The sequence below is a fragment of the Mytilus edulis genome, chromosome 5 (assembly GCF_963676685.1).
Source record: "Mytilus edulis chromosome 5, xbMytEdul2.2, whole genome shotgun sequence".
Classification (NCBI taxonomy): domain Eukaryota; kingdom Metazoa; phylum Mollusca; class Bivalvia; order Mytilida; family Mytilidae; genus Mytilus; species Mytilus edulis.
This window is the reverse complement of record NC_092348.1, coordinates 88,422,395-88,449,847: the sequence shown is the minus strand read 5'-3', so window position 1 is coordinate 88,449,847 and position 27,453 is coordinate 88,422,395. Positions and strand designations below refer to the sequence as shown.

At 31.2% G+C, this 27,453-nt stretch overlaps 1 protein-coding gene across 5 annotated transcripts in view; it reads right to left on the bottom strand.

Moving 5' to 3' along the window:
* Positions 1-12,210: 12,210 nt before the first annotated feature.
* LOC139524740 (1,25-dihydroxyvitamin D(3) 24-hydroxylase, mitochondrial-like) overlaps positions 12,211-27,453 on the bottom strand; it is a 33,979-nt gene continuing 18,736 nt past the window's right edge. For 4 of the 5 annotated variants that reach the window (XM_071319796.1, XM_071319792.1, XM_071319795.1 and 1 more), the window contains exons 2-10: positions 23,034-23,236; positions 21,511-21,739; positions 20,627-20,805; positions 19,501-19,690; positions 17,652-17,835; positions 16,201-16,367; positions 15,691-15,769; positions 14,773-14,997; positions 12,211-14,042 (exon numbers count right to left, since the gene is read on the bottom strand). In XM_071319796.1, the coding sequence (XP_071175897.1) occupies positions 13,911-14,042; positions 14,773-14,997; positions 15,691-15,769; positions 16,201-16,367; positions 17,652-17,835; positions 19,501-19,690; positions 20,627-20,805; positions 21,511-21,739; positions 23,034-23,235 (1,587 nt within the window). In that variant the 5' untranslated portion in view covers position 23,236 and the 3' untranslated portion in view covers positions 12,211-13,910. Of the gene's footprint in view, positions 14,043-14,772; positions 14,998-15,690; positions 15,770-16,200; positions 16,368-17,651; positions 17,836-19,500; positions 19,691-20,626; positions 20,806-21,510; positions 21,740-23,033; positions 23,237-23,486; positions 23,672-27,453 lie in introns of those variants that run through there. The other variant, XM_071319791.1, reaches the window with a different exon arrangement.

Below are 27,453 nucleotides of genomic sequence, written 5' to 3'. Positions count from 1 at the left end.
TTCAATTTTGGTGGATCTTATCTTTGAAACTTATACCCTATATAAACTAAATATTGTCGATGAATTGCTTTGTGTTAGTTCTCCAACTTAAGTTTGCCTTAAAAAAGTTATAGACAGTACTTCAAATGATTTACGTAATTGAGGATTTTAAATATTCCCATTTTGATTTATCTACTATGCGATCAAAATAGCATAAGAGCTTAATCTACATATTTTAAATAAAAGTTTTGCATGTAACCCGTCTTCTGATTGGCTGACGTTATTTTGTTGTGAGCCCATAGACATAATTTAGTCATGTGACCCTGATGTAATCAATATTTTTTCATGGTTTAAAATGGAATTTAGAATTATATTATAAGAAATGACTTTAATATTTTTTCTGTCTATTCAAAATAACATAAAAAATGTGTGCACACTGTTACATAACCCGCTACGTGCGTAATTCAGTGTGCATCAAATTTTTATGTTATTTTTTCATAGACAGAAAAAATATTACAGTCATTCATAAAATATCAACAAAGTTTACATGTATATATATTATATATATAATTACTTAATATAGAACAAAATGTTGATAAATATTTTATTTCTCTTGTCCAAATTCTTTCACAGTGAGTATATAATTGTTCATGTTTTCTATTAACTAACATAGAAAAAAAAGTCATGACTACAAATTACCAAATATTTGTAATCATATAACCATGCCTGTGAATTTGCAGTAGATTTAGTAAGGAGATCTAGACTCCCAAGTTTCATTACTAACACAATAGATTAAACATGAGTTCGATATTCCAGTTGTATATCACCAAACACATGTTTTCAGGAGGAGGGAAAAAGAATAAAGATTCAAAACGAAAACTTACTATTGAAGAGCAATATCAATCAAAGAAATTTAAGGCATCATTACCTGAAAACTGTCTATTGAAACCTGCATTGATATCTTCATTGTAGTACTCAAATATCATGCTTATACCCAAAAGGTGTGTGTTCAGTTTGTGGAAAAATTCTATACCCAGATGACCTGTCTTGGATTAAAAAAGAAGAAATGAAATTTCTTACAGTTTCAACAACCACAACATCTCTACAAACATTAGAAAAAGAAGCCAAGATATCTGTTTGCAAACAATGTTACAATTTAACTAAATCATCATCTACTGCATTCAACTTCTTCAACAACTTCTCAGTCATTCCTCAATGTATTATACTAATATTAAGAAACATTGTTGAATTTTATTTATGGAAGCTTACTTTTCATTTATATAAATTTAAGATTAATATTTCTGAGATGTAGGTTATGGATTGTCTCTACTTATAAAGGGGGAGGATTCCCAGTTGTTTAATATATTTAATTAAATTGTATTCAGGCGCGTAGCTCCCTATACGCCAACACGCAACGTGCACATCAATTCAGCATACAAAAAAAAATGTCAAAACAAAATTTATAGCAATCGGCATGTAAAAAAAAAATATAAAAATTTAAAAGAAACACAAATATGTTGTTTATAATAAACAAATCATTTAAAAATTGTATGTTTTTGAATATCATAAATACAGTTGTGAAAATGAATAATCAGTCCCTTGCTTTAATGAAAATGAAAAATCTTGCTTCACTAGTGCAGAAAATGAACAATTTGTCCTCTTAGATTACAAAAATAGATAACCTGTCAATAACCTGTCAAAAACAAATCCTCCTGCCCCCCCCCCAGAATATCAAATGGGCAACCCCTAAGTCTATATAGGATTTTTTTTCTGCGACAAGTGCCTCAAACCATGTATTAAGATTTTGGATAAAGGACCACAATAGGTAAAAGTCCAATTTAAAATTAAATGTTTTAAGTTCTTAGACCACATTCATTGTGTGTCGGAAACCTATTCTGTTTTGACTATTTGATCACAATCCAAATTCAGAGCTGTATCAGGCTTTAATGTTGTGTCCATACTTGCCCCAACTGTTCAGGGTTGGACCTCTGCTGTAGTATCAAGCTGCGCCCTGTGGAGCATCTGGTTTATTTGAAGGGTAGATGTTCCCGACCTGTTTATTAGTGGAATTATGAATTGGGCCATTACTCTTCTCAATTGTATTATTAAATGCATACTTTTCATGTTGGGACAGTTTCCCTCATTTTTGAAGGCTGTATGGTTGCCTATAATAAATTGCTTTGTCATTTGAACATTTGTATATGTACTTTAAAATTTTAGTCTTGCATGTTTATAATTATGTGTACGATATATCACTGATTCAGTGGCAATGGTAAATAGACACTGACAAGTCTTAGATAACATTTTATAGTTTTGAATGTTTTTTCATCAGATGACTAAAATTAGGTGGAGGTGTGTTCTTATTTCCAACAGAGGGGCACTCAACCTATATCAATTTTTGCATGAAGCAAATTGATAGTTGCTAGATACTGAATGATTATACCACAAAAAAGTTTAAACCTGTGCATATATATTTAAAATACGATAATAAAAATCATGTCTTTTTCAGGACTTCTGATCCAACCATGTAGTATGGCATGTTATTGGGATATGGTTTTGGTCGATGGATGTTCGTGAAGGACCTGTAGTACAAAGTATATCACTGGATTTAGCTCTTTGTCTAAGTGTATTATTAAAGTACTTTGCTTTGAGCTCAGTTCATTGTTATGCAATTCATTCTTTGTGAAATAAAGATTTGACAGACAACTCTCATGTACAAGGATTTGTCAAAGAAGTATCACCTCTATGTACAATGTAAGTAATAGGAAGATAAAAGCATTCTATTTCGATTGTTCATTGACCAAATTTAAAAAAAAAAGACCAAATTTACCTGACAATACTACTCCCGCTACTAGCAATATGATGCTAGGTTGTTTTAATACATCTGTACTGCCTACAGATGACTTGGTCCTGAGTGTAAATGGTCCTTCAAGTATATGTTTAAAGGGGCACTAGCTAAGAGATGTATGATTCGTTTTTGTACAATCAATTATAAAACTGAAATAGTGAAATAATAATTCGCTTTTAGCAGCCAAAATGGTTCAATTTTGTCAAATTATGTTAAATAATGTTGATAATGAAGTATTCACTTGCAAGTGATAAAGTCGACCTCATTAAATACGTATTCATGTCAACTTCAATTTAACCTGATTTCTAAAACTATATTTTATTGTACATGTTGAACATTTTTCATTCATTTGTTTATTTCTTAATTTGTGTGAATTAACATTGATACAGTAAATGTTAATTACTACACTTTCATACCACAACCCATACTGTATTGGTACATGTATCACTTATATTAGTATCCATATAACAGAAAAAAATGAAAAGAGAATAATTTTGCATAACCTTTTGAATACTATTGCTTTTTAGATATTTAAACATATTAAGACCAATTAAGCTGTTGATAATATCCACTTGACATACTTGAAATTCTATCATATTACTTTTGGAGCAGTTGTGAGTCTTTGAAGCATGCTCAAAGGTTCTTTATGTGAAATCATTGTCATATTGGTCAATATTTTTCTTTGCTTCGACCAGATTTGGAGGGGATATTATCAAAGAATTGATAAAAAAATCAGCACAAAGGTTCTCTTCCTAGATCATATAGCCCCAAACATCATGTCAGGCATTGTCATTACTAAAAACCAATAAATGTATTCTAATATGAGGAACATTTTAACAATTTTTTACTAATGATACTGATGATCCACCACAAAATAATATAAATACAACCATACAAATAGTAAGCAAATACATATAAAAAAAGATGTGGTATGATTGCCAATGAGACAATTCTCCACAAGAGACCAAAATGACACAGAAATTAACAACTACAAGTCACCATATGGCCATCAACAATGAGCAAAGCCAATACCCTATCATCAGCTATAAAAAGCCCCGAAATGACAATATAAAACAATTCAAACGAGAAAACCAACAGCCTTAGTTATGTACCAAAAATTATAAAAAAAGCGACTATGTAACACACAAACAAACGACAACCACTGAATTACAGGCTCCTCATGTTATCAAATCTTTATATCATCTCCCATTTAGAAAAAAAACACATGAAAAAATGAACCTATTATGTGTTGCTCTCCTAGCTACAAAGTGAATCAAAAATCAAAGATGTGGAACATATTCGATCATAATCTTTTGGTAACTAATGTAATTACTGTCTCTTCCATGCCCATCTTGAACATAAAAACTAAATATTGAATAAACAATACTCCTAATGCTCAAGTTGGTTGTCATCGTGCAATGCCGTTAATAACACCATATAGGAAAACATAGAACTCCCTTTTGTCATAAGTAATTGTCAAACATCAAAACATACTATCCACACTCATCTGTGTCCACACTTGTTTCTTATGCAAAAAATTGTGGTTTAAAACTGGTTTTACCATAACCTTTCTCTTGTATCACAATCGCTTTAAATTCAATTATATTGACAACGATGTGTGAACAAAACAAACAGACATAATGGGTAAGAATGTCAAAAAATAGGGGTACAGCAGTTAACATTGTTTTATAATCTTATTCACTTTAAAAACAAACAAATAGGTAACAAAGAAACACTAAAAGGCATATATACAAGAATAAGATGCAGAGTGATCGATGACAATTCTTTTTATTACCAGACCATCAATTGTAAATGGAACATCATTCAGACATCACCAATATATACACTAACCTCAAGAATACTTCTTATTTATAGTCATGTAAAGCCTATTTTAAACATTTCATGCATTATTTAACTCTGTACAATAAACCTATATATGTATATTATATAAATTGTAACTGATGTATTCGAGTGCATTTCTGTTATATATATATAAACTAAAAAATACGTACATTTTTACTTAAGAAGCTATCGAATATTTTATAAAAACTTTATATATTATATATCATTCATCAGGTGAAGAGCTCCACTAGCAATTCTCTGGAGTCATATTGATATGTCTAAATATTTGTTTCAGTACCTATACACTCATGTATAAATAATAAAACGAGAAAAGATTTTGTAATTTTTTTCTTAATTAAACACAACAGGCTTTTGGACAAGATATTGACTTTCTTATAAATAAAGTTTGCGTAGACGTTTTCGGACATATCCTTCATTATATAGAAGCTATCGTGTGGCCACTAATTATCCATTAAGCGATATGTATACATTCTACCTATAAAAGTAGTTTGCAAATTACTAGCATCTTATTATCTAAAGTAATCTAGATATTTAGGATGACACCCTACCTTTGTCTACTATTTAACTGAATACCAGAAAACTTTGAACAAAACAAAAACAAAATCACATAACTCTGTTTGTGTCTTGTTGTCCAGCTAATTGGTTTTCTATGTGGTGTTTTTGTAAGTGCATTCCCATAATGTGATACAACAATTTCAAAGCCATCAATTATATATTTGTCTGTCTTTTTCATTCCGTCTATGTTTCTTTATACATTTTGATTGACCTGTATTCTGTCATACTGATTTTCCTTAATTTTCCGATAAACGATTCACTCCTCATTGATCTACCAACAGTCTAATTGGCACTCACACCACATCTTCCTATATCTATCTAAGGCCGTGTTCACACCAAACGCCATGTACAGTAAATATGTTTACTTTTAGTTTAATGTAATGTACACTGTTTTCACATTAAATTTGTTCACATCTATAAACCTTGTTTAATTACCTGTATATAAGATTTGTTCACACTTGTAAACTATATGTCATTTAAATGTTCATTACGTAGAACCGAATGCAAATTTTCGGACAACTTTTCTTGAAGTTAGGAAACGACCATTTGACTTTAAAAAGGGGAAATATTCTGGTCATAAAGATGATAAAAACAATCTGAATCCAGAGTTTCCCCATACATTACAGTGTTAAATATTGAAAAAAAGATATTTGATTGTTGGCATCGAAAAAAAAAAATCAAAATGTTCGCGCAAAAAAAAAATGTGACTCAGAAAAATAATATACACACCCTTTTTTGTCGAGCCTGCAACTTTTGTTGCAGAAAGCTCGACATAGGGATAGTGATCCGGCGGTGGCGGCGTTATCTAACTTCTTAAGAGCTTTATATTAAAGAAGGTGGAAGACCTTGATGCTTCATTCTTTGTATATGGGTGCCTCATGTTACAAACTTTCCGTCTGTCACATGTCCAATGTCCTTGACATCATTTTCATGGTTCAGTGACTACTTGAAAAAAAGTTAAGATATTTTGTAAAGTTAAATTCTCTCTTATTATAATTAATAGGATAACTATATTTGGTATGTGCGTACCTTGCAAGATCCTCATGCCTGTCAGACAGTGTTCACTTGACCTCGATTTCATTTCATGGATCAGTGAACAAGGTTAAGTTTTGGTGGTCAAGTCCATATCTCAAGATACTTTAAGCAATAGGTCTAGTATATTCGGTGTATAGAAGGACTTTAATGTGTAAATGTCCAACTGGCAGGTGTCATCTGATCTTGACCTCATTTTCATGGTTCAGTGGTTATAGTTAGGTTTTTGTGTTTTGGTCTGTCTTTCTTATATTGAATGCAATAGGTCTACTATATTTGGTGTATGGAATGATTGAAAGGTGTACATGTCTAGCTGACAGGTGTCATCTGACCTTGACCTCCTTTTCATGGTTCAGTGGTCAAAGTTAAGTTTTTGAGTTTTGGTCTTTTTTTCTAATACTAATTGCAATAGGTCAACTAAATTTGGTGTATGGAAATATTTTATGATCTATTTGTCATTCTCAGGTTTTATTTGACCTTGACCTCATTTGCACGGTTCATTGCTCAGTGTTAAGTTTTTTGTGTTTCGTGTTTTGGTCTGTTTTTCTTAAAACTATAAGCAATAGGTCAACTATATCTGTTGTATGGAAGAAGACTTGTTAGCTGTACATGCCTGCCTGGCATGGTTCATCTGACCTTGACCTCATTTTCATGATTCATTGGTCAATGTTTAGTTTTCTTGGTTAAGTTTATGTGACAGTTGTAATAAAGCTTTATATTTATGACTATCAACATAATATCAATGATTAGTAAAGAAGGCGAGACATGTCAGCGTGTGCACTCTTGTTGAAGTTAAGTGGTTGCTCCTTTATGAAAGCCATTTTGACGATTTGAAGTAGTTTAAAGATACTAAAGTTGTCTCGATTACGCATTAGAAAACGTAGGCTGTAGCAGCGTGCTTACAGACGAAGAAAAAGGATTGAGGTGTTAAGGATCACTACATTTTTATCTTTTCTGTTTCTTTCAAATTGCATTTCTTCTCCAAGGAGTATTTAGCAAAGGGAAATGTTTATGGTTTTTTTTCTACGTGTATTTTAACGGATCTGAGATACTAAACTAACAATACAATTTACCTCACACTTTATTAGTAATGCCTTTGTGAGTGAGTCGTTGTTTGAGTAAAGAACAGTGGCAAATATTTTCGTGTACGTCCAGTCGATTCAGGAAAACCTTTTCAAATGAATTACAGTGTATGTAAAGTGCGGATCCTAAAATATCATTTTCACTGTATATGCCAGAAATTTTTGATGTAGAATGATAAATAAACAGACGACTTTTTTTTAATTTTTGAAGAAAATGAAAAAAAATAGTTAAAAAGTATATGTTAAGAAACACATAATACTAATAAAACAAAGTAAGAGATGCGAACGGGTTTTTTTTCGCGCCTAAATCCAAATAGCTGTAAAATATATACCAAAATAGGTGAATATTTAGGACATTTCACGAACAGATCGTGCAGGTGTTTTATAACTAACAGGTAAGATGTTGTTGCAGAAAAAATATTCATTTCAACACAATTATTAAAGTTGTATAACGTAGAATAGGTTTTGTCATTCGGTTTCTTCATATTGAACTGAATTCCACTATGATGCTTTCTTTATGCGAGTCATGTTTACTGTCGAATAATGATACTATTCTTTCATTTTCACTGTAGAGCGATTCATTAGTATTGTATATGCGGCGCATTTTCACTGTATGATATATTTTTTTTTTATCTATTACAGCGTATGTTTTAAGCATGTAAAGCAAGACTTTAGTTAGCGTGCTTGCTTTTTTTTTGTACAATCATTATGATAACACCCAATTTAATTCAAATATAATAATTATATAAATACAGGTTAAACTATGCCGATACATATTGTTTAAAGATGTCAATCTTATTCACAAAGTTTGTATAACCAATTATACAAACTAAGCAATCAAGTCAACCAAAGTTTTGCTTTACATGCATTAGGAAATTAGCTGTAAAGCCTTAATTTAGCCGACTTGCTCAAACAATAGATAAAGTAAGAGACGGATTTGATAAAATTTAACTTACGGAGGAAAGTTTGGTTTTAAAACACTCTAAATAAATTCAATAGAAATAACATTTATTTCAAATGTATTCCATTTTTAAAATTTCTTATGAATCGTATAGGGATCTTTATCCTTGTTTTTTTTTTTATCCATTACCATGACACTTCATCACTAATTACGTACATCTTGATAAAGATTGAATCGTTGGTTTTCCCGTTTAAAAGGTTTTACACTGGGGCCCTTTATAACTTGGTGTTCGGTGTGAGCCAAGACTCCATGTTGAAGACCGTATTTTGACGTATAAAGGTATACTTTTATAAATTGTGACTCGTTTTGAGAGTTGTCTCATTGTCACATATGACATCTTATCTATCTGTTGCTCAATCCGAAACGAGACGGGATAAAAAGGGATAAAAAACACACTTTTTTAATATATTTATAATGGGCTTAATATGAGTCAGAAAAGAGTAGAATAGTGGGTCGCGTTGGGGTATAAGCGTGACGCGGAATTGCCGATTTTTTTGTAAGCGTGACACGTGATAGTCAAATGATTGTGTCGTGAAAACGAGAAATAAAGTATAGCGGGACACGGATAATTTAAAAAAAATGAAAACTGCATAGTATAAGCGGGATACGGGAATCTGATAAAACAGTAAGCGGGATCAGGGATCAGACCCCCCCCCCAAATGAGACCCCAGAATAAGATTTTTTTTTTATCTTCGTCCTATTGTTACAGTCATGCCTCAAATAACAAATGTATCCCATGCATGCATTTTTATAGACAAAAGACCTTATGGATATTTGAGGTTCTTTGACATGCTGAATATAACCTTGTATCCAGTTTGGGGATTTTTACCAAGTTACCGAAATAGCCCACATAGAGGTCCATAGGGTCTAAGATCATCAAACATGAATTGTAGCATGTATGTTGTGTACAATTACCCAAATGTGCATTGTTTGACCTCTGTGGTAGTATCCACTCGCGGATCTAGAAATTTTTATAAGTAGGGGTCCAATGACTACCTAAGAGGGGGCCCGCTCCAGTGATTCCATATAAAAGTAACCAAATGTTTTCCAAAAAAGGGGGCAACCCCCAGTCCCCCTAAATCCTCCTCTGGTATCGAGCTGTTCATTACGGATAATTTTTTTTTTGTATCAAGGGTGCTCTACTTCACGTATCAATGCAAACAAAAAAGTTCGCCCACACCTTACATTTCATGTTTTAATGACTGTGGATAATTTATGTCACATACCGTTTCACCTTATACAGTTAAAATCATGCAAGCAACAATCGAGTCAAGAACATTTGTTCTACCAAAACTGTCTTTTTCAGAATATGGAAATTGAAGCAGTTGAGGGTACAACTGGGGAAAGTTAATCTTTTATATGCTTTTCTGTCACCATTGCGTTTCAAGATGCATATTTCTCTGTTCGCAAGTGTATTTATTGCGTGGAAGATAACGTCCTCAAATGTACTCGTCTCTATTTTACACAGACTGCACTTAAACTCCGCAATATCAATCTTCGACTTCAAAAAAATACAGAAATATTTTCTTTTTTTTTTTTAAATCAAGGAAAAACGTAATTTGAAGAATACAATATGACATTTTGAGAAGCGTTTTTGTTACAAGTTTGAAAAGCTATATATTTGATAAAGAATGAATGAGGAGTTTGTATTTCAATTTGAAAATACATTTATCATAAATTCTAAAGTCATCAACTAAGTTTTTTCATTTGTTTCAAGTGTATTTATCACATAATTTTACAATAAAAATTCCTCGCATCTTCGAAATTTCCACATCAGAAATGACTGCACTAACAGTGATAATTCATCGCATCTATAGTTAAAATGGATCGCTTTCAAAAATCGATATGCTATATTATGTTGCTTTTATAACACTTATTTGAACTTTAATGCTATGTTTGTACATAATAAAGACATATCACAATGAAAATATGTAAACACTTTCCTTCAAATCAATTAATTTGGTATTTTCAAAACGTAAACAAATACAGTTTTCCCATGATCCTTTATTCTACAATAGACATACCCGCATATGACAGTGAAAATGAACTAGCTGGATTCGCACTTTATATACACTGAATTATGTGTTCGGCAATGATGATGCTTTGAGTCTTGATAAGGGGTTAATAAAGCTACATAAACAGTTATCAAAGGTACCAGGATTATAATTTAGTACGCCAGACGCGCGTTTCGTCTACATAAGACTCATCAGTGACGCTCATATCAAAATAGCCAAACAAATAAAAAGTTGAAGAGCATTGAGGATCCATAAAGTTTAAATAATTATATCAAGTTTAGACAAATATTTCTGTAAAGAACTATATTAATAATTGTTATAAATATCAATTTTATTCAAAAATCGTTCCTTCCTTAAATATACTTGGTTAAATTTAAGTTCTAAATGCCTAGTTTTGTGTACACTTAACCTACACAAGGCCTACAGTGACTATCGACTGCATGTAGACAAAACATGATTAAAACAACATGCAAACATTGAGTTTTATCAATGGGAACGTAATTGTGTTTAGTTTACGTGTGAGTTACGTGATATAGATACAATGGATAAGCGTTGATTCTTGAAAAAGAAACCATGAGCCCGCAGGGCGAATGGTTTGTTTTTCATGAATCAACGCTTATCCATTGTATCTATAACTTAAACTATTGTGATAATGTCTTTTCAAAATTAAAGCCTATTCTTAATTAGAAGGTATTGTAAGTGAGTTTAAATAACCATATTATCGTGACAAACGATGCATTACAATAAATCATATATTACAATTAAATGGTTAAACAATACAAATACATGTTTTACACATCACGTCTGCTCTTAAAGATACTCATTTATCAGGCATCTGAACATTATATGTTTTGACAAAATGAGTCATATTTGATCTTATTTCTAATAAAATTGAGAATGAAAATTGGGAATGTGTCAAAATCGGGGACATCAACTTGACAAAAAACATATATATATATAGCATATATGTATAAGACATGTGTCCGTAATTTCTAACAACAAATCTTATTGTAGGCACATCACGATTTTCTAGCATAGGAATTTGCGAATAAACAGATGAAAGCATACTATAATGATTTAGAAAACAAAAATAGACACCTATAATGTAAACATTTTCGTTTCAACCATGTGGACAAGCTAACAATGATCCGAAAATAAACGATCAAACTCGCTTTTATTAAACAAAATATCCACAATAACTTAAAAAAACAAGAAACAAAACCGGAAAACTAGAGAATAGTGACAACAACAAAAAAATACCAGGATTCGAACCTAAGCCGACAAGTTTTAACTCATTGAGCATAACCATGAAACCTCGCGGCTACCACCTCATACTATACGAATGCCTATTATTGTATATATAAAGGCACAATCCATGTGTGTCCGTTGTACCTTAATATATACAATAATAGGCGTTCATATATATAAATTAGACAATTAAATCTTAACCAATTGGTAGCCGAGAGGTTTCGTCGATATGTTGATGTTAGTAACACTAAAGAGAATTCATGGACGGGTTCGACTCCAAGTGTAGCCATATAGAAATTACAAAAAGAAAGGTAAGTTTTTAAAACAATTCCACTAGTGAGCAGAAATCAATAAATTAGTCAATTCAAACTTAATGAAATTAGGCACACAAAGGAAACAAAAGAATACAAAACGGTGAGTCCATTTCAGCGACGGATTAAGGACGCATTGATTCTAGAAAAAGAATCCACAGTAAATGAATAGGCTGACGTCACCACAATGGTTTAAACTAACACAACACCGAGTTTAGGTCAATGTGAACACGGCCTAAGTATTGCTTTGTGTATAGTATAAAACTATTGGCAGGAAATATTGGAAAGACAAACCTCATAATAAGAATAAAAACAGTTTAAACAACAAATTTTATTTGTAGTTTGCGATATTTTATGTATAAAAAAATAACAAATTTTTCTACATAAATAAATATATATATATTAGTATAAATCTTTTAACAGGTCACACCGGGTGTGGTAAACTTTTTTGATTAACAAAGACATGTATGTACAACCGGGATTTCTGATAAACATAGAAAAATAGACTAATTAAATTATTCTTACTTCTGAAGCTTTATAAATGTATGTTGTTTCAAGATACATATTAGTGCATGTTATATTTCTCATTTTCTTTTTCATTCAACACTTAATTATTTATCACGTGCAATTAGAATGAATACAAAGTAAACTTAATTTTACATTCACTAGTTGAATTCAATTAATGGGTATTGCTTTTGAATATACAACCTCAACGTAATAAGACTGATATATATACTTGACGGGATTTTCAAGTCTCTAAAACAATATTAAACTATCTATATTTTAAAGTTTCATATTAATATTAGGTGATCAAATATAGAACATTGTGGGTTTTTTATAGTAGGTAAGGGTCTTCTTCTAAAAATGAAGAATTCTGCCCCTACATTTCACAATTCAAATAATCCAATAACAAATTATTTACATTTTCCCCACTCATTTACCACAAGGTAATAACAAAGTCCCATAAACCATCAGCTTGACCTCTTTACGAAATACGAAACTTGCAAGCTCCAGTTTATGACCGGGTCAGATTTCCAAAATAGTATATCAACAATCAACAACAACAATAAAAACAACAAGTAAATAACAATGGATATCATAACAAAACAACATAACAGCATAAGCATTCTAAAAACCTACATAAATAAAAATATCATTATATGCAACCGTGAAAGTATTTAAAGCAACCACTATCATATCATAAGCATTCAAATGGTTTTGTAGTAATTAAAATGTAATATTCATAAATGTGTCTAAGCTAATCAATACAAACTTGAACCGATATATTTTAACAGCAATCTGTGTATATTCATTCTATTAGTCCCATACCATTACAATGTGTGTGTAAATGTATAGCTGCCAAATTTAAATGTTTCCTATTTAAGTACTGGTATATGTGTGATTTTATTTTTCTCGAATTCAAAAATGTACAATATCACATTCAGCGAACTTGAATAAGTGTTTGAAAAGATATCAGGGCAATACGAGAATATTTTGGTATACAAAAATTAGTAATCAAAGATACAACTAAGAAGGAAATAATTTGGATAAGTTTTACAAAAGTTCATCTCGATAATAATCAAAGATACAGAATATCTGTTCCCCTCCTCGCATGTTAAAAAGAAATATTCAAGTGTTAAAGAGCTAAACAAATAGCGACAATTAATAAAATATCTTTGAAAAAAAGATCAAATATGAAGACCTATGACACTAAATTGTTGTCAAGACCAACATAAAATATTAAAACGGGTGATCGATTCCTTTTGATAAGTATAATTTCAGGTTTTTCCTAATTTCTTCCCAAATACTGAGACTATTATTTTCAGTACTGTATAAAACACCAACTAATAACTCGTATGTTAATGTCCGAATGTCTAATTTCCAGATACAAAAATTCAAAATAACATGAGAACTAACCATTCCTATGCAAAGTAAGTTATCAAAGTAGGCAGCTACGTCAATGCTAACGTAATACATACATTTTGGTATAAGCTACATGTGATATGTGGATAAGTCCTAACTAGAATAACTTGATTGTCTGGGTTTAAGGCACATATTCACCGGCTCTTTTGGTGTTGGAAACAGAAGCCGAGTTGTTTTAATTTCTTTTTCTCCATTCGGTAAAGAAACTTCAAAATTTTGTATAATCTACAAAGAAATAAAGAACATATTAGCTGTACCAAAGAATAAAATTTCATTTTTTATGTGTAAGAAGCGTACCACAGTTAGTTTTCCACAGAGTTTAGAATGTCATCAGATTTCTTGATAAATATATATAAAATTGAGAATGGAAATGGAGAATGTGTCAAAGAGACAACAACCCGACCATAGAAAAAAAACAACAGTAGAAGGTCACTAACAGGTCTATAAAAGATTTGTTTTGTGTTGTATAGAGTTAATATATAACGCATTTAATAAAAAATAAATAGAAAATATTCTAAGGTATCAGAAATTGTCGAAAGACGGATATTCAAACCATTATAATAAATTATATTTCATACTTATGGTTAAAGATATCTATTTTATGATATAAATGAAAAAATGTATACACATAATGTTTCCTTTATAGGCGATTTGATTTTGAAATTTATTCATTAAATTTTAGTTTCCTTATCCCCTGTATGGTATTTATATTAAAAGTACAATTGAGAGTTAACAACACAGCAAAAAATTCTTGGTTTTTATTCTGGTTTTGTATTGGAAATTAGAAAATATTTTCAATTGTTTATAATTTATGTAATATTTGCAAAATATCATATTTTGAGACGATACGTCACCAGAACTTATATTCAATGATTTGCATCATCAACACATGAATAATTCACATCGTTGACGGAGTTGCTAGATTTACTGATTTGTCTTTTAAATGTAAACTTACTTTAGCCACAGAGAGCATCATGGCCGGTTTTGCCACCCTTACTCCTGCACAGCTTCTTACTCCAAATCCGAAAGGTTTCACAATTACATTTGGAAAGTTTTGGTATCCTTTATCAATAACATCGGTATTGTCATCTCTCGTCCATCTTTCCGGAAGGAATTTTGTAGGTTGGGGGAAAAAACGTTCATCTAAACTCATCATTTTATGATTGATACTGATATTTGTCTACAAATATAAACATGGTTTATTTTACTTGAGTAAATCTTTTTATCAACCAATAGAATCATATTTTATATTGCTAAAAATAAATCAGCGACATCAACAGCATAAGAACAAACAAACAACAACCACTGTTTCTTTTCATAGATCTTTAACATTATTGTCAACTGAATGAATTGAACAAAAAATGTTAAAGACTTTTTGGATGTTAATCTGCTATTCTTTTCTGATAGTTTCTCTTCATTATATAACTTTGAGATATCTGGAAACTTGGTATATTTAGGTGTAATAATAAGCTTGATTTTTTTATCTGAATATTAATGACATTTTGGATTTTAAAATGCTATTCTTTACAGATAGGTTATCTTCATACTATAGCATTGAGATATTTGAAAACTTGGTATATTTGAGTGTAATAATAAGCTTGACTTTTTTATCTGCTAAAATAACATAAAAAGTTTACAAGAAAGGAAACCGTTTATCTGGGTTTTTTCTTCACCAGCCTAATCCGACACTTGAGTATTTCAACATCCTGCTTTAACCGACACATTTTCATGTTCCCAAAATATGCCTATCCTTTCGGAGAAAAACCTGAGTATCCGACACCCTGCTTAATCCGACATTTTTTTTCCACCCCCCCCCCCCCCCCCCCCCGGTCAGTGTGTCGGATTAGATAAGTTAGACAAGTATCATACTCACCCCTTTGGGTATTCTGTATCCAGCAATAGTAACGTCTGTCTCGGGTATCCTCAACGCGCCAGGAAAAGGAGCGGTTAATCTGCAAGCAGTATATTTTATTACACATTTAATTACATTTGAGATTAAGAATGGTAAAAGTATTATTAAATTTCAGACAAGAAAATATAGAAATCACGAAACCTATCTGAAGAGTCTCTTTATAATATTTAAGCATTAATACCAATTAGCACTTTAAACCACTACGAGAATTTAAATCAAACCAAAAAATAAGATGATAACAATACACAAATTTGATTCTATAAAATTTGATGACAATAACTTGCATTATATCCTATTGTTGTCGAAGGTCACTTATCTTTGTTTGATTTCAACATTGTGTTCTTCTTTCATTCTGCTTTATATATTTTTCTTTTACAAAGCTTTTTTTTCTGGGTAGGTCGGGAGAATGCACTGATAAGAAAAATAGTTCTGTTCTTAGTAAACATGTATTTTTAATACATATCTTATTACCTCTGAGATTCCTTTATACAAGCCTGAAGATAAGACATCTTTTGTAGAGCGTCAATGCCTATCACTGATTGGTCAGCAGCTACTTGAGTAATTTCTTCATAGAGAGTATCTTGTTTGTCAGGATTTAGGGCTAGATCACACAATACAAATGTAATTGCATTGCCTAGCTGAAATACAAATACAGAAAATAACAGTTTTGTTAATTCTAAACAACATTTTTAAACAGGATCATTTGAATATGTTCTTAAGTAGGACGGAAATTCAAAACGTAAAGCTCCAAGGTAAATAAAAACACGTGAATACTGTTATTTTGCTATGTGATATTGTATTGTTTGTCAATGTTAGGTGCATGTTAGTTAAATCATAAAAGCTTTCAAGTTCACCCATCAAGTTACAATGCTGTCTCTAAATTTCAATCAAAACTGAAGGGTATAGTTCTGGAAACAAAATTCAGGGAAAAAAAGCGGTACCTTGTAAACATTGAGGACCTTTACTGCTCCAGTGTTAAAGTCACTTATCAGTGTCAAGTAGAATGAAGATTTTACAATACTTACTCCTTCAACCGCTCCAGTGTGAAGGTCACTTATCATTGTAAAATAGAATGAAGATTTTACAATACTTACTCCTTCAAACGCTCCAGTGTGAAGGTCACTTATCATTGTAAAATAGAATGAAGATTTTACAATACTTACTCCTTCAGCCGCTCCAGTGTGAAGGTCACTTGTCATTGTAAAGTAGAATGAAGATTTTACAATACTTACTCCTTCAACCGCTCCAGTGTGAAGGTCACTTATCATTGTAAAATATAATGAAGATTTTACAATACTTACTCCTTCAACCGCTCCAGTGTGAATGTCACTTATCATTGTAAAGTAGAATGAAGATTTTACAATACTTACTCCTTCAACCGCTCCAGTGTGAATGTCACTTATCATTGTTAAGTAGAATGAAGATTTTACAATACTTACTCCTTCAACCGCTCCAGTGTGAAGGTCACTTATCATTGTAAAATAGAATGAAGATTTTACAATACTTACTCCTTCAACCGCTCCAGTGTGAAGGTCACTTATCATTGTAAAATAGAATGAAGATTTTACAATACTTACTCCTTCAGCCGCTCCAGTGTGAAGGTCACTTGTCATTGTAAAGTAGAATGAAGATTTTACAATACTTGCTCCTTCAACCGCTCCAGTGTGAAGGTCACTAATCATTGTAAAATAGAATGAAGATTTTACAATACTTACTCCTTCAACCGCTCCAGTGTGAAGGTCACTTATCAGTGTAAAGTAGAATGAAGATTTTACAATACTTACTCCTTCAGCCGCTCTAGTGTGAATGTCACTTATCATTGTAAAGTAGAATGAAGATTTTACAATACTTACTCCTTCAACCGCTCCAGTGTGAAGGTCACTTATCATTGTAAAATAGAATGAAGATTTTACAGTACTTACTCCTTCAACCGCTCCAGTGTGAAGGTCACTTATAAGTGTAACAATTTCTTCAGCAGGCAGTTTTCCATCTGATAACATTGCATAAATCAAATTATATTCATCTTGTAAGTAGTCCATTAATGTGCCTTCATCTCTCATTGTATTAAGACGTAAGATTTGTTCTTCCATATTTTTCTTTAAGAATCTTTAAAAGAAAAAAAAACAATGCACATATTTTACATGTGTCATATTATAGCTTGTTATGCGGTAGGATTTTTACTTATTGTTGAAGGCCGTACTATGACCTTTAGTTGCTTACCCTCTTTGTTATTTAGTCTTTGGAGGAGAGTTATCTCATTGTTAATCATATACCATCTTTTTGTTGTTATAAAAGACTTCCCTTTTGTGTTATTTTATTAATATGTTACAAATTCTTCTTCAAAATAATTCATTGTGAGTTTTGGAAAGGTGCTCTAACATTAACATCAGACTCGAAATTGTAACATCGTATGTATTCTTGCTGGATCGTTTATTAATTTGTTAAACTTTATACCGACTTATTTTCTTCTTATAGTTGATGCATTTCCCTCGGTTTTGGTTTGTGGCCCGGATTTGTTTTCACTCAATCGATTTGGGACTTTTGAACAGCGGTATTCTACTGTTGCCTTTATTGAATCTTCATGTGATATCCAGAAAATTGTTTAGTTATAGTTAAAAGGTGGAACATAAAAACATAGTTTTGTTCTTGCATATTTTCAAAAGGAAAATTCAAATAAGATACTTTATATATTTGTGATTCAAGATGGATTTAAAATTTTAACTAAAAAGGTAAGCTACTGCTATACCGTATCAAAAATAAGGAATAAACACCAACTGAGTTGTAATTCTGTTATAATATTGTTAATTTTCTAATCGTAACTTATGATTAATACAAAATATGGTAATAAAAATCAAATTCCAACATAAAAACATGTGAAACAGAGGCAAAAACATAAGAAAGGGACATTTTAACTCATAAGTCAAAAATAGTCAACGCCATGGCAAAAACAAGAAAACGACAAACAGACGAACTAATGTACACTTTGACACTTTGTACATTTGGAAATGCCTGTACCAAGTCAGGAATATGACAGTTCTTGTCCATTTGTTTTTTATGCGTTTTGTTATTTGATTTTGCCATATGATTATGGACTTTCCGAATTGATTTTTCTCTAAGTTCAGTATTTTTGTGATTTTACTTTTTACACAAAAAACACTAATGAAAAAATACGAAAAATACAAAAAAAACTAGAAGGGATCTCAGATGCTCATGAAGGGTTGAATAGATTCAGCTTATAGATATAGGAATATGTGGTATTTGTGTCAATGAGATAACTCTCCATCCAAGTCACAATTTATAAAAGTAAACCATGATTGTAGGTAAAGGTACGGTCTTTAACACGGTGTCTAGACTCAAACCAAACAGCAAGCTATAAAGAACCCCAAAAATTAATAGTATGAAACTCTTTAAACTGGAAAAACAACAGTCTAATCTAAATAAAAAAACGAAAAACGAGAAACACTTACGAACCACATAAACAGACAACGTAAACTACTGAATATCAGATTCCTGACATAGGACAGGTGCAAAAAGTAAAATCACACAAAAATACTGAACTTAGAGGAAAATTAATTCGGAAAGTCCATAATCACATGGCAAAATCAAATAATAAAACGCATCAAAAACGAATGGACAAGAACTGTCATATTCCTGACTTTGTACAGGCATTTTCAAATGTAGAAAATGGTGAATTAAAAAGCAAACAATTGCAGCGTGGCCTATCTGCATCATACAAAAGACACTTGTAATATAAGTAAATGTGATACTTACTCTTGTAACTGTAAATAGGTTTGCTCAAATTCTCTGTATGTTTTGGTTTTATAATATCGATTAATATCAAATGGCATTAGATATGCTGTTTGTAATGTCTTTAAAATTGTGTTCAATAAATTTAACATTTCATCCTGGGAACTGTCGTTTAAACAACCATATCTTTTGTTGAATGATGCTATACCAACGCCTACAAAATACAAAAAATCCGCGTTCATTATTGATATTCTTTTAATAGTATAAAAATCGAAAAACTCATATTGGTAATACAATGTATACCTACCTATTACCATAAATTCACAAGGTTTCGAAAAGAAGATAAAAAAACACCTTGAGACGACGGAAAGAAAGTCTAGTTTGGCACATTGTAGCTTGAATGAAATTACAGAGTATATATGGTTTACACTAAAAACAAACATCAACTTTGAGACGATATCCAAAACGAAATGGGATTAACATACCATAAAATGGGCGTTTAAACCTTTGATCTCTGAAAGCACAGAAGATGAATATCCATGTCTGTACTGCTATCTTAGATCGGTCTGTGCTGCTATCTTAGATCGGTCTGTACTGCTATCTTAGATCGGTCTGTGCTGCTATCTTAGATCGGTCTATTCTTCTTCTTTTTTCCTTTTGTTAGTTATACAGCCCTGGGATTTAGTTAATTGCTTTTCAACTGATTTATACACTCTTTTTTTTTAATTTTGTGCTGTTTCATCACTGTACTATATAGAGGGAGGGTTGAGTGCTTAAAAGCTTGTTTAATCGGTTATATTATTTTTGTCGATGTCATAAGTCAGGATCATTTACTGTTGCATGGTCTTTCGTTCGTGGTGGTGTTCTCGTTTAATAGAAATCGTTCAAAAATAAAGACTTTATTTTTCTGTTTAAACTGTTTCACATTTGGTTTCATATTTGGTGCTAAAATATACAAAATAGTGAATACTGAGCAGAATTAATGAAGATTATAGAAAACATGGCCTAAAATAAAGGAATAAAGAACCTGCCAACCAGACCTTCCTACAGGAAGTCTGTTCTCACAAAAAAGGATCTTTGCTGATTTCTGAGATTTAGAGTTGAATGATAATGATTTATAACGCATGATTTAATTTAAAATAAAACTCACATTCATATGCGTATTTCGAAATTTCCCGAACTGCATCATTAATTTGGAGGTCTGTTTTCAGATTGTCTACGAAATCATTAGCAACTCTTTCAAGTAGTGGAGTGAAATTCGCCATTGCTTTCGGCTTTAATAGATGTTCGTTTGAAGGCATTCTTAGCTTAGCCCAATCTTTACCACTCCTGGAACAAAATATTACAAATTCAATACTTACAACATCAAAGAATCAAACATATAAGTATGATTATAGTAAAAGAATAAATAACACTTTATCAAATTTTAATAGAAAATATTGCAATCACGTGAGTAAATTATCGACTTCAAGAAGCTATAAAGATGATAGTATATCTTTTACCTCAACAAAGAAGTTTGCATCTCTTTATTGTTCAGAATCTTTATTGAATTAATAGAATATAAAACATATATGATATTTTATTTATCTTTATTAGTGTGTTGAAAATTTTGGAAAAGCTGTAGCCGTCATCTTCCATACTTTAAAAAAAAAAACCTTCATGGATTTAGAAATATCCAAAAGGTTGCCTACTATAAGATTTTTGTAAGATTTTGCATACTTTCATACTTTGTACTAAACAAAACTATGGGCCTCTGTGGCCGAGTGATCTAAGAGTTTATACTGTAATCACAAGCCAGTCAAGAAGGTTGTGAGTTCAAACCCCGCGTGTGATGGTACATTCGACTCCAATCTTAATTGATTAGGAATGTCAGTTTTTCTATTGAAGGTCGGTGGTTTTCTTTGGGCACTCTGGCTTCCGCCACCCATAAAAACTGGCCACCACGGAATAGCCAAAAGCTGTACTTAAAAGTGGCGTTAAAACACACAAAAAACCAAAAAAAAAAACCAAATCTAAACAAAACTTACATCTTACCTCATACTTAAGGAGCGTGGTATGTCATTATATTTATAGAAAGCTTCTATCATACCGGGGAAGTGTCGATGATTCTCCTTATATGGCAGCCGGAAGACCTGGTCTGCAATATCTGGATGGCATACGTGTAGAACATGCTTGTTACCAGCTCGTACTTTGAAAATGTCGCCATATTTCTCGCGAAAAGATATCATAACCTCGACAAAATCATCCAATATTTCATATTTTGCTGTAATAAAGTAACAAAAAATGAAATCACAAAAATATCAAACCTCCGAGGAAAGTTCAAACGGAAAGACCCTAATCGAACGACAAAACCAAAAACTAAAATTCATCAAACGAATGGACAATACTGACGAACTGTCATATTCCTGACTTGGTACAGACATTTACAAAAAAAGTAAAATCACAAAAATATGGAACTCCGAGGAAAATTTAAAACGGAAAGTCCCTAATCAAAAGACAAAATCAAAGCATAAAACACATCAAACGAATTGTCAACAACTGTCATATTCCTGACTTGGTACCGGCATTTAATAGCTAACTATGCGGTATGGGCTTCGCTCATTGTTGAAGGCCGTACGGTGACCTATAGTTGTTAATTTCTGTGTCATTCTGGTCTCTTGTGGACAGTTGTCTCATTGGCAATCATACCACATCTTCTTTTTTTAATATTTAATCCACCATTTTCTACTTAAGAAAATGCCTGTATCAAGCTATGAATCATACGATACAGTTACAGGGGAGGTAATGACGTTGCTAACGTAAATTTTTATTTTCGCGACGTCAAACTGACTTATCGGGAAAAGGTTTAGTTTTCGACTGATTTTTATCATTCAAACTTATTTACGGACTTGAAAACGAGTTCATGGACCCCTATTTTTTAAAATGCCATTCGGTTTGATTACGTTAGAAGATTATGTGTGCCAATTTTCATGAAAACGTAAATAGTGCAATTTTTTTAAATTTGGTAAATATACAGCAACAAATTATGTTTTTTTCTACATTGATAAACATTTGATAAATATAAGTTAGTTGAAAAATCAAATTTAAAGGACATTTATATAAAACAGAATTTACAGGTAATTTAAAAAAGAACAGTTTGCGTTTATCTTTTAAAACAAAAAGGTTATGTATTTCTGTCGAAAGAAAAATACGTCCGCAAATCCGAATTTTTGGCAAATATATAAGATTTCGACCTCGTTTTACTAAAAAAAAAGTAGAACATGAAGGTATATTTTTTATTACATATTTGATATTATCAGGCAAAAACTAGCCTATATGCAAATTTTCATCAAAATTTAAATATGGGATCAAAACTGTGTCGTATGCCCTTAATGTGTTTGAGCTTTTGATTGTGCAATTTGATTAGGGACTTTCCGTTTTGAATTTTCCTCGGAGTTCAGTATTTTTATGATTCTACTTTTTATCCTCTTTAAATAAAGAATTATTATCATTAGTATTATTATCTGCAAGATGAAAAAAATAAAATAAAAATCTTGCTAGTACAATTTTAAACTTACTGAATGGTTTGAAATTCAAAGCCATTCCCAAATATGGTATATCATGTAAACCAGTTGGTCCTGGAAGTTCACTGAAAGTTTTAACATTGCCGCCATCCGTTTGTGGGAAAGCCGCAGTGGTTGAAGCAATTGTAGATGTCCTTCTTAATGATGACCGGAAATGAGATTGTAAGGGTGTGATTATCTTCTGCACAGATTTCATACTACAATACAATGATATCAACAAATAAAAAATGTCTGCACAATAATGTCAAAAAATAAAAAATATGTGTAGCTAGAATCAGAAAAAAAAAATCATAAAAAATATAGCATAACTTTACCTGGTGTCAAAATAATATTTTTTTTTATGTTTTGATAGTTGAAACTGTCACGAGATCCTATTTCTTAAAGTATCCAAATACGGGTGCCCCATTTGGCAGGATCTTCTTACCCTTCCGAAGCATCTGAGATTACCTCCAAATTTGGTGGGGTTCGTGGTACTTAGTCTGTAGTTTTCTATGTTGTGTCTTGTGGCGTTGTCCGTTTATTTTCAATCTAATAGTTTGGGTGTCCCTCTGTATCGTTCGCCCCTCTTCTAAGACGTATCCTAAGAAAAGTCCCGTGACAAATTTTAGAGCTATCATATGAACATCCTAGGATACGTCTTAGACTGTAAATCAAATATGTCTTAGGAAATCATTAGGAAATCCTACTGTATTAACATCCAACAAAGGCATTCTTTCTTTCTACGGTGAAGAAAAAAAAATAATATAATTTTGTTTGATTATAACACGAGGGTTATTATACAAAGAATGATTATAATTCGTGTGATGATTCAAACGATAATAAAATTATAATAAAAAGTAGAGAAAATAAATACATTAAAGTTATCTACCATTAATTTGTTGTTAAAATGAAGTTTTTGTACTTTAGTATAAGTCATATGATATAATATGTGAATGATTTTGTTTTAGTTTAATACCATTGAAGGATCTTTGCATTTCACTTTACCTTTTTAGTACAAAAAGGTCACAGTCATTGGGTAAATTTATGGTTAAAAAGATTTCGAAGTTGTCTGAATTTTGCAAATTTGTGTTACTCTTTTTGCACGTCGTACATATGGATATATGCAGAATAATAAATTCTTCTATGTGCTCCTTGCATGACCCATGAATCAAATAACTTTTGATTTACTACTTGTTCAAAATTTGAACCTTTATTCAAAGAATTTATTTACGACATAATACTATAAAGTACTATAAATGATGAGGTTTTTTTTACAACCACTGGGTTGATGCCACTGCCGGCAGAATTTTGGGTACTCAATTCTCTTCAATTTCGTTTTTTATTTAGCCATTAATTTTCACTTATTTGATTCGAGCGTCACTGCCTGTTCTTTTCGTAAATAATGAACATTTCAGAAAGTACCGCTGACTGTATCAAAATTCTTATTTTCAATACAACGTTTAAGTCAAATAATACATTAAAAGCTTAGGGAAGCAACTAGATGTGTTATCGATACAATTTCAGAAGAAAAACATTTCATACCACGTTACCATTTTTAGACATGTATTTTGATGTCTTTTACTATTAATTTTAGGATCATTCGCAACTTCAGACGTTGAAAAATCCACACACAGGACTAGGAGCATATGTACTATAAGTATATAAGAACTTAGAAATGGCCTGAAATAGATTTTGGACATATTTTAGTAACCAATGATAGATACAAAATTAGAAGATGTGGTTAACAACAACAGGTCCACATACTGCCTTCAACAATAATCAAAACCCATACAGCAAAGTGCGCTATAAAGGTCCCGAAATTACAAATGTAAAACAATTCAAACGAAGAAACTAAAGGCCTGAATAATGTAAACAAAACAATAAATTCCTCTGACCAACAAATGGTGAATTAAACAGAGTAACTGAAATAGAGAGCGTGTTTAATTCATTATCTTCTGTCGTGATAAAACAAAAATTAATCTCGAAAAACAAAAGGTAAAAAAAAATGAAACTAAAAATGCATTGACTTTAATATGCATTGGTGCTCCCAGCAGGTATAGAACTTTTCCACTTGTAAATGTTAGTATGTTCTCAATATAAAATACGTGTAGGGTGTACATGTACTTGTACGTCTGAATTTATTAAATGTTAAAGATAAACATGTTATGAACATTTATTTAACAAAAGATACCCTATAAAGAGCTGAAATAGAGCATGCAAAAAATGAATTAAGTTGCATATACAATTATGCACCTATACCCCGCCATACATTTTTTTAACCTTGGTAAGTTTTAAACATTTGTTTTGTAATCGTAAAAACTGCGACAAAAGGCCTAAAATACGATATTATCTTTTCTTATATTGAAATTATCTTTATGACTATTTGAATAGAGCAAATAAATTGAATTTATAACCTCAATGTATAAAAAAAAGTGGGGTGCCAGTTTTTATACATTTACAAACAACATAAGAATAAGGATATATATACTAAGTAAGTCTTTCGTATGAAAGCTTTGAATAACAGTCAGCTGTATAACATACTAGTGAGTACCATACAGTCGCCATAAGATAATCTTTAAGTCCGTCGTAGAAAAAGTTTTAGGACATGTCTTGGGATACTTTCTAAATCAAAGAGAATCGTTAAACTATCATGTTTATAAAAAAAAAATGTCAAGTTTACATGACGTTCGAGGTGTCCAGATTACCTATTCATTCGACGTCTTTAAGTCTTTCCTTTCCACCATTGTTAAAATATATACTACAGGTCCTGCGACAGAATTCTGATAATTATGAACAAATTAAGAAAATCATTTTTTGATATTATTTTTCTGCATATTAGAGATATATATACACATATATGTGTTTCTGGTTTTATTTAGAGATAGGAGACATATTTATAAAGACATAGTTGACTGATACATACATGTGTCATTGTATATCATAATAGTTTATTTCAATTTGAAAAGACAATTAAAACAATTTATCTTGTTACAATGATTGAATAGTGTTTGATTTATGTCGCATCAGCACAATGGGGCTATATATCGGCGACCTTATTGTACGTGATTGCTATAAAAATAAGAAGATATGGTATGATTTCCAATGAGACAACCAAATGACGCAGAAATTAAGATTACCGTACGGCCTTCAACAATAAGTAAAAAGTTATTTGAAATGATAAATAAATGATAGTTATCAATAAAAGCTAGAACCTGATATGTAAGCGGCAAGAAAACTATAAAAAAAAATTAGTCAAAATAAAAATGAAACAAAAATGAATAAACTTTACACTAGAACTGGAGGTGTCTTTGTACAGTGATCTAAAATGCTAAAATATATGTTTTTATGAGTTCAATGTTTGCTGTTGGTAGGTAACGAATGGCTGAATTACATTGAATGTCACTGAATATCACTGACTATCACAGATCAAAAGCAGGTTGAATATTTTTACCAAAGTTCTCTCATTTTCCTTGTTTTGTAAATTAATTAATTAATTTTTCTCTTTGTGTCTAGACATATAAAACAATAAGGTTATCTGGTCTTATAAAATATTCTGGAAAATCAATGTATCCGACACTTTATACCAGGTTTTAAAAGGAGACAAAAGGTATTGATATTAATTTGAACATTTAATTTTGATATCACTGTCTTTATGTTTTAGTATAATCACCATCTCAGTATATATTCATGTCATTAATTGCAGAGTTCATACTAAATTGTAATAAGAATTTTATATTCTTTCTTTAAAACAAGTCTAAATCTATTGAAAATAAACAAAAAAATGCCTTGTAAGGTTTTTTTGTTGTTTAAGGCTCATAATAGACTGAAAGCAAATAAGCAGAACTTATAACGATTATATAATACGTCCAATAAATTTCAACAATTCATTTAAAGTACAAGTTGCATTAGAATTTTTCTTTGGTTCAAAATTCAAATTTAAAAGGAGTAGATTCAGTAAGACCCCTTTGTGGCCCCAAAATATAGCAGTTTTACAAAATAGTTAAAATGTAAACTTTTAGTTATTTATTGAACAGTATAATGCTTCTGCTACATAAATATGGGCTGTTTTTGACAATACAATGCACATATATCCTGTATAAGCACCATTAAGTCATGCTAAATTACTGAAATCTTCACAAATCTAGCATTTTAGTTAAATTTTAGACGATTTTCGTGTAAAACGAAAGTGGCCGCATTCGTGTTCATCCTTAATATTGAAATGTGAGTTGTATTTGATGATAATACATAACATATATAAAGGTTGAGGATGAACACGGATGCGGCCACTTCCATTTTTACCAAAAAACCATCTGAAAAGTGACATTTTCGGCATATTTGGTAGATTTTTCATATTTGAGCTTGAATCGGATCGTTTTTAATGACTAAATCAGTTAAAATCTTTCACATAAACTAATTAATTCAAATAAAATAGACA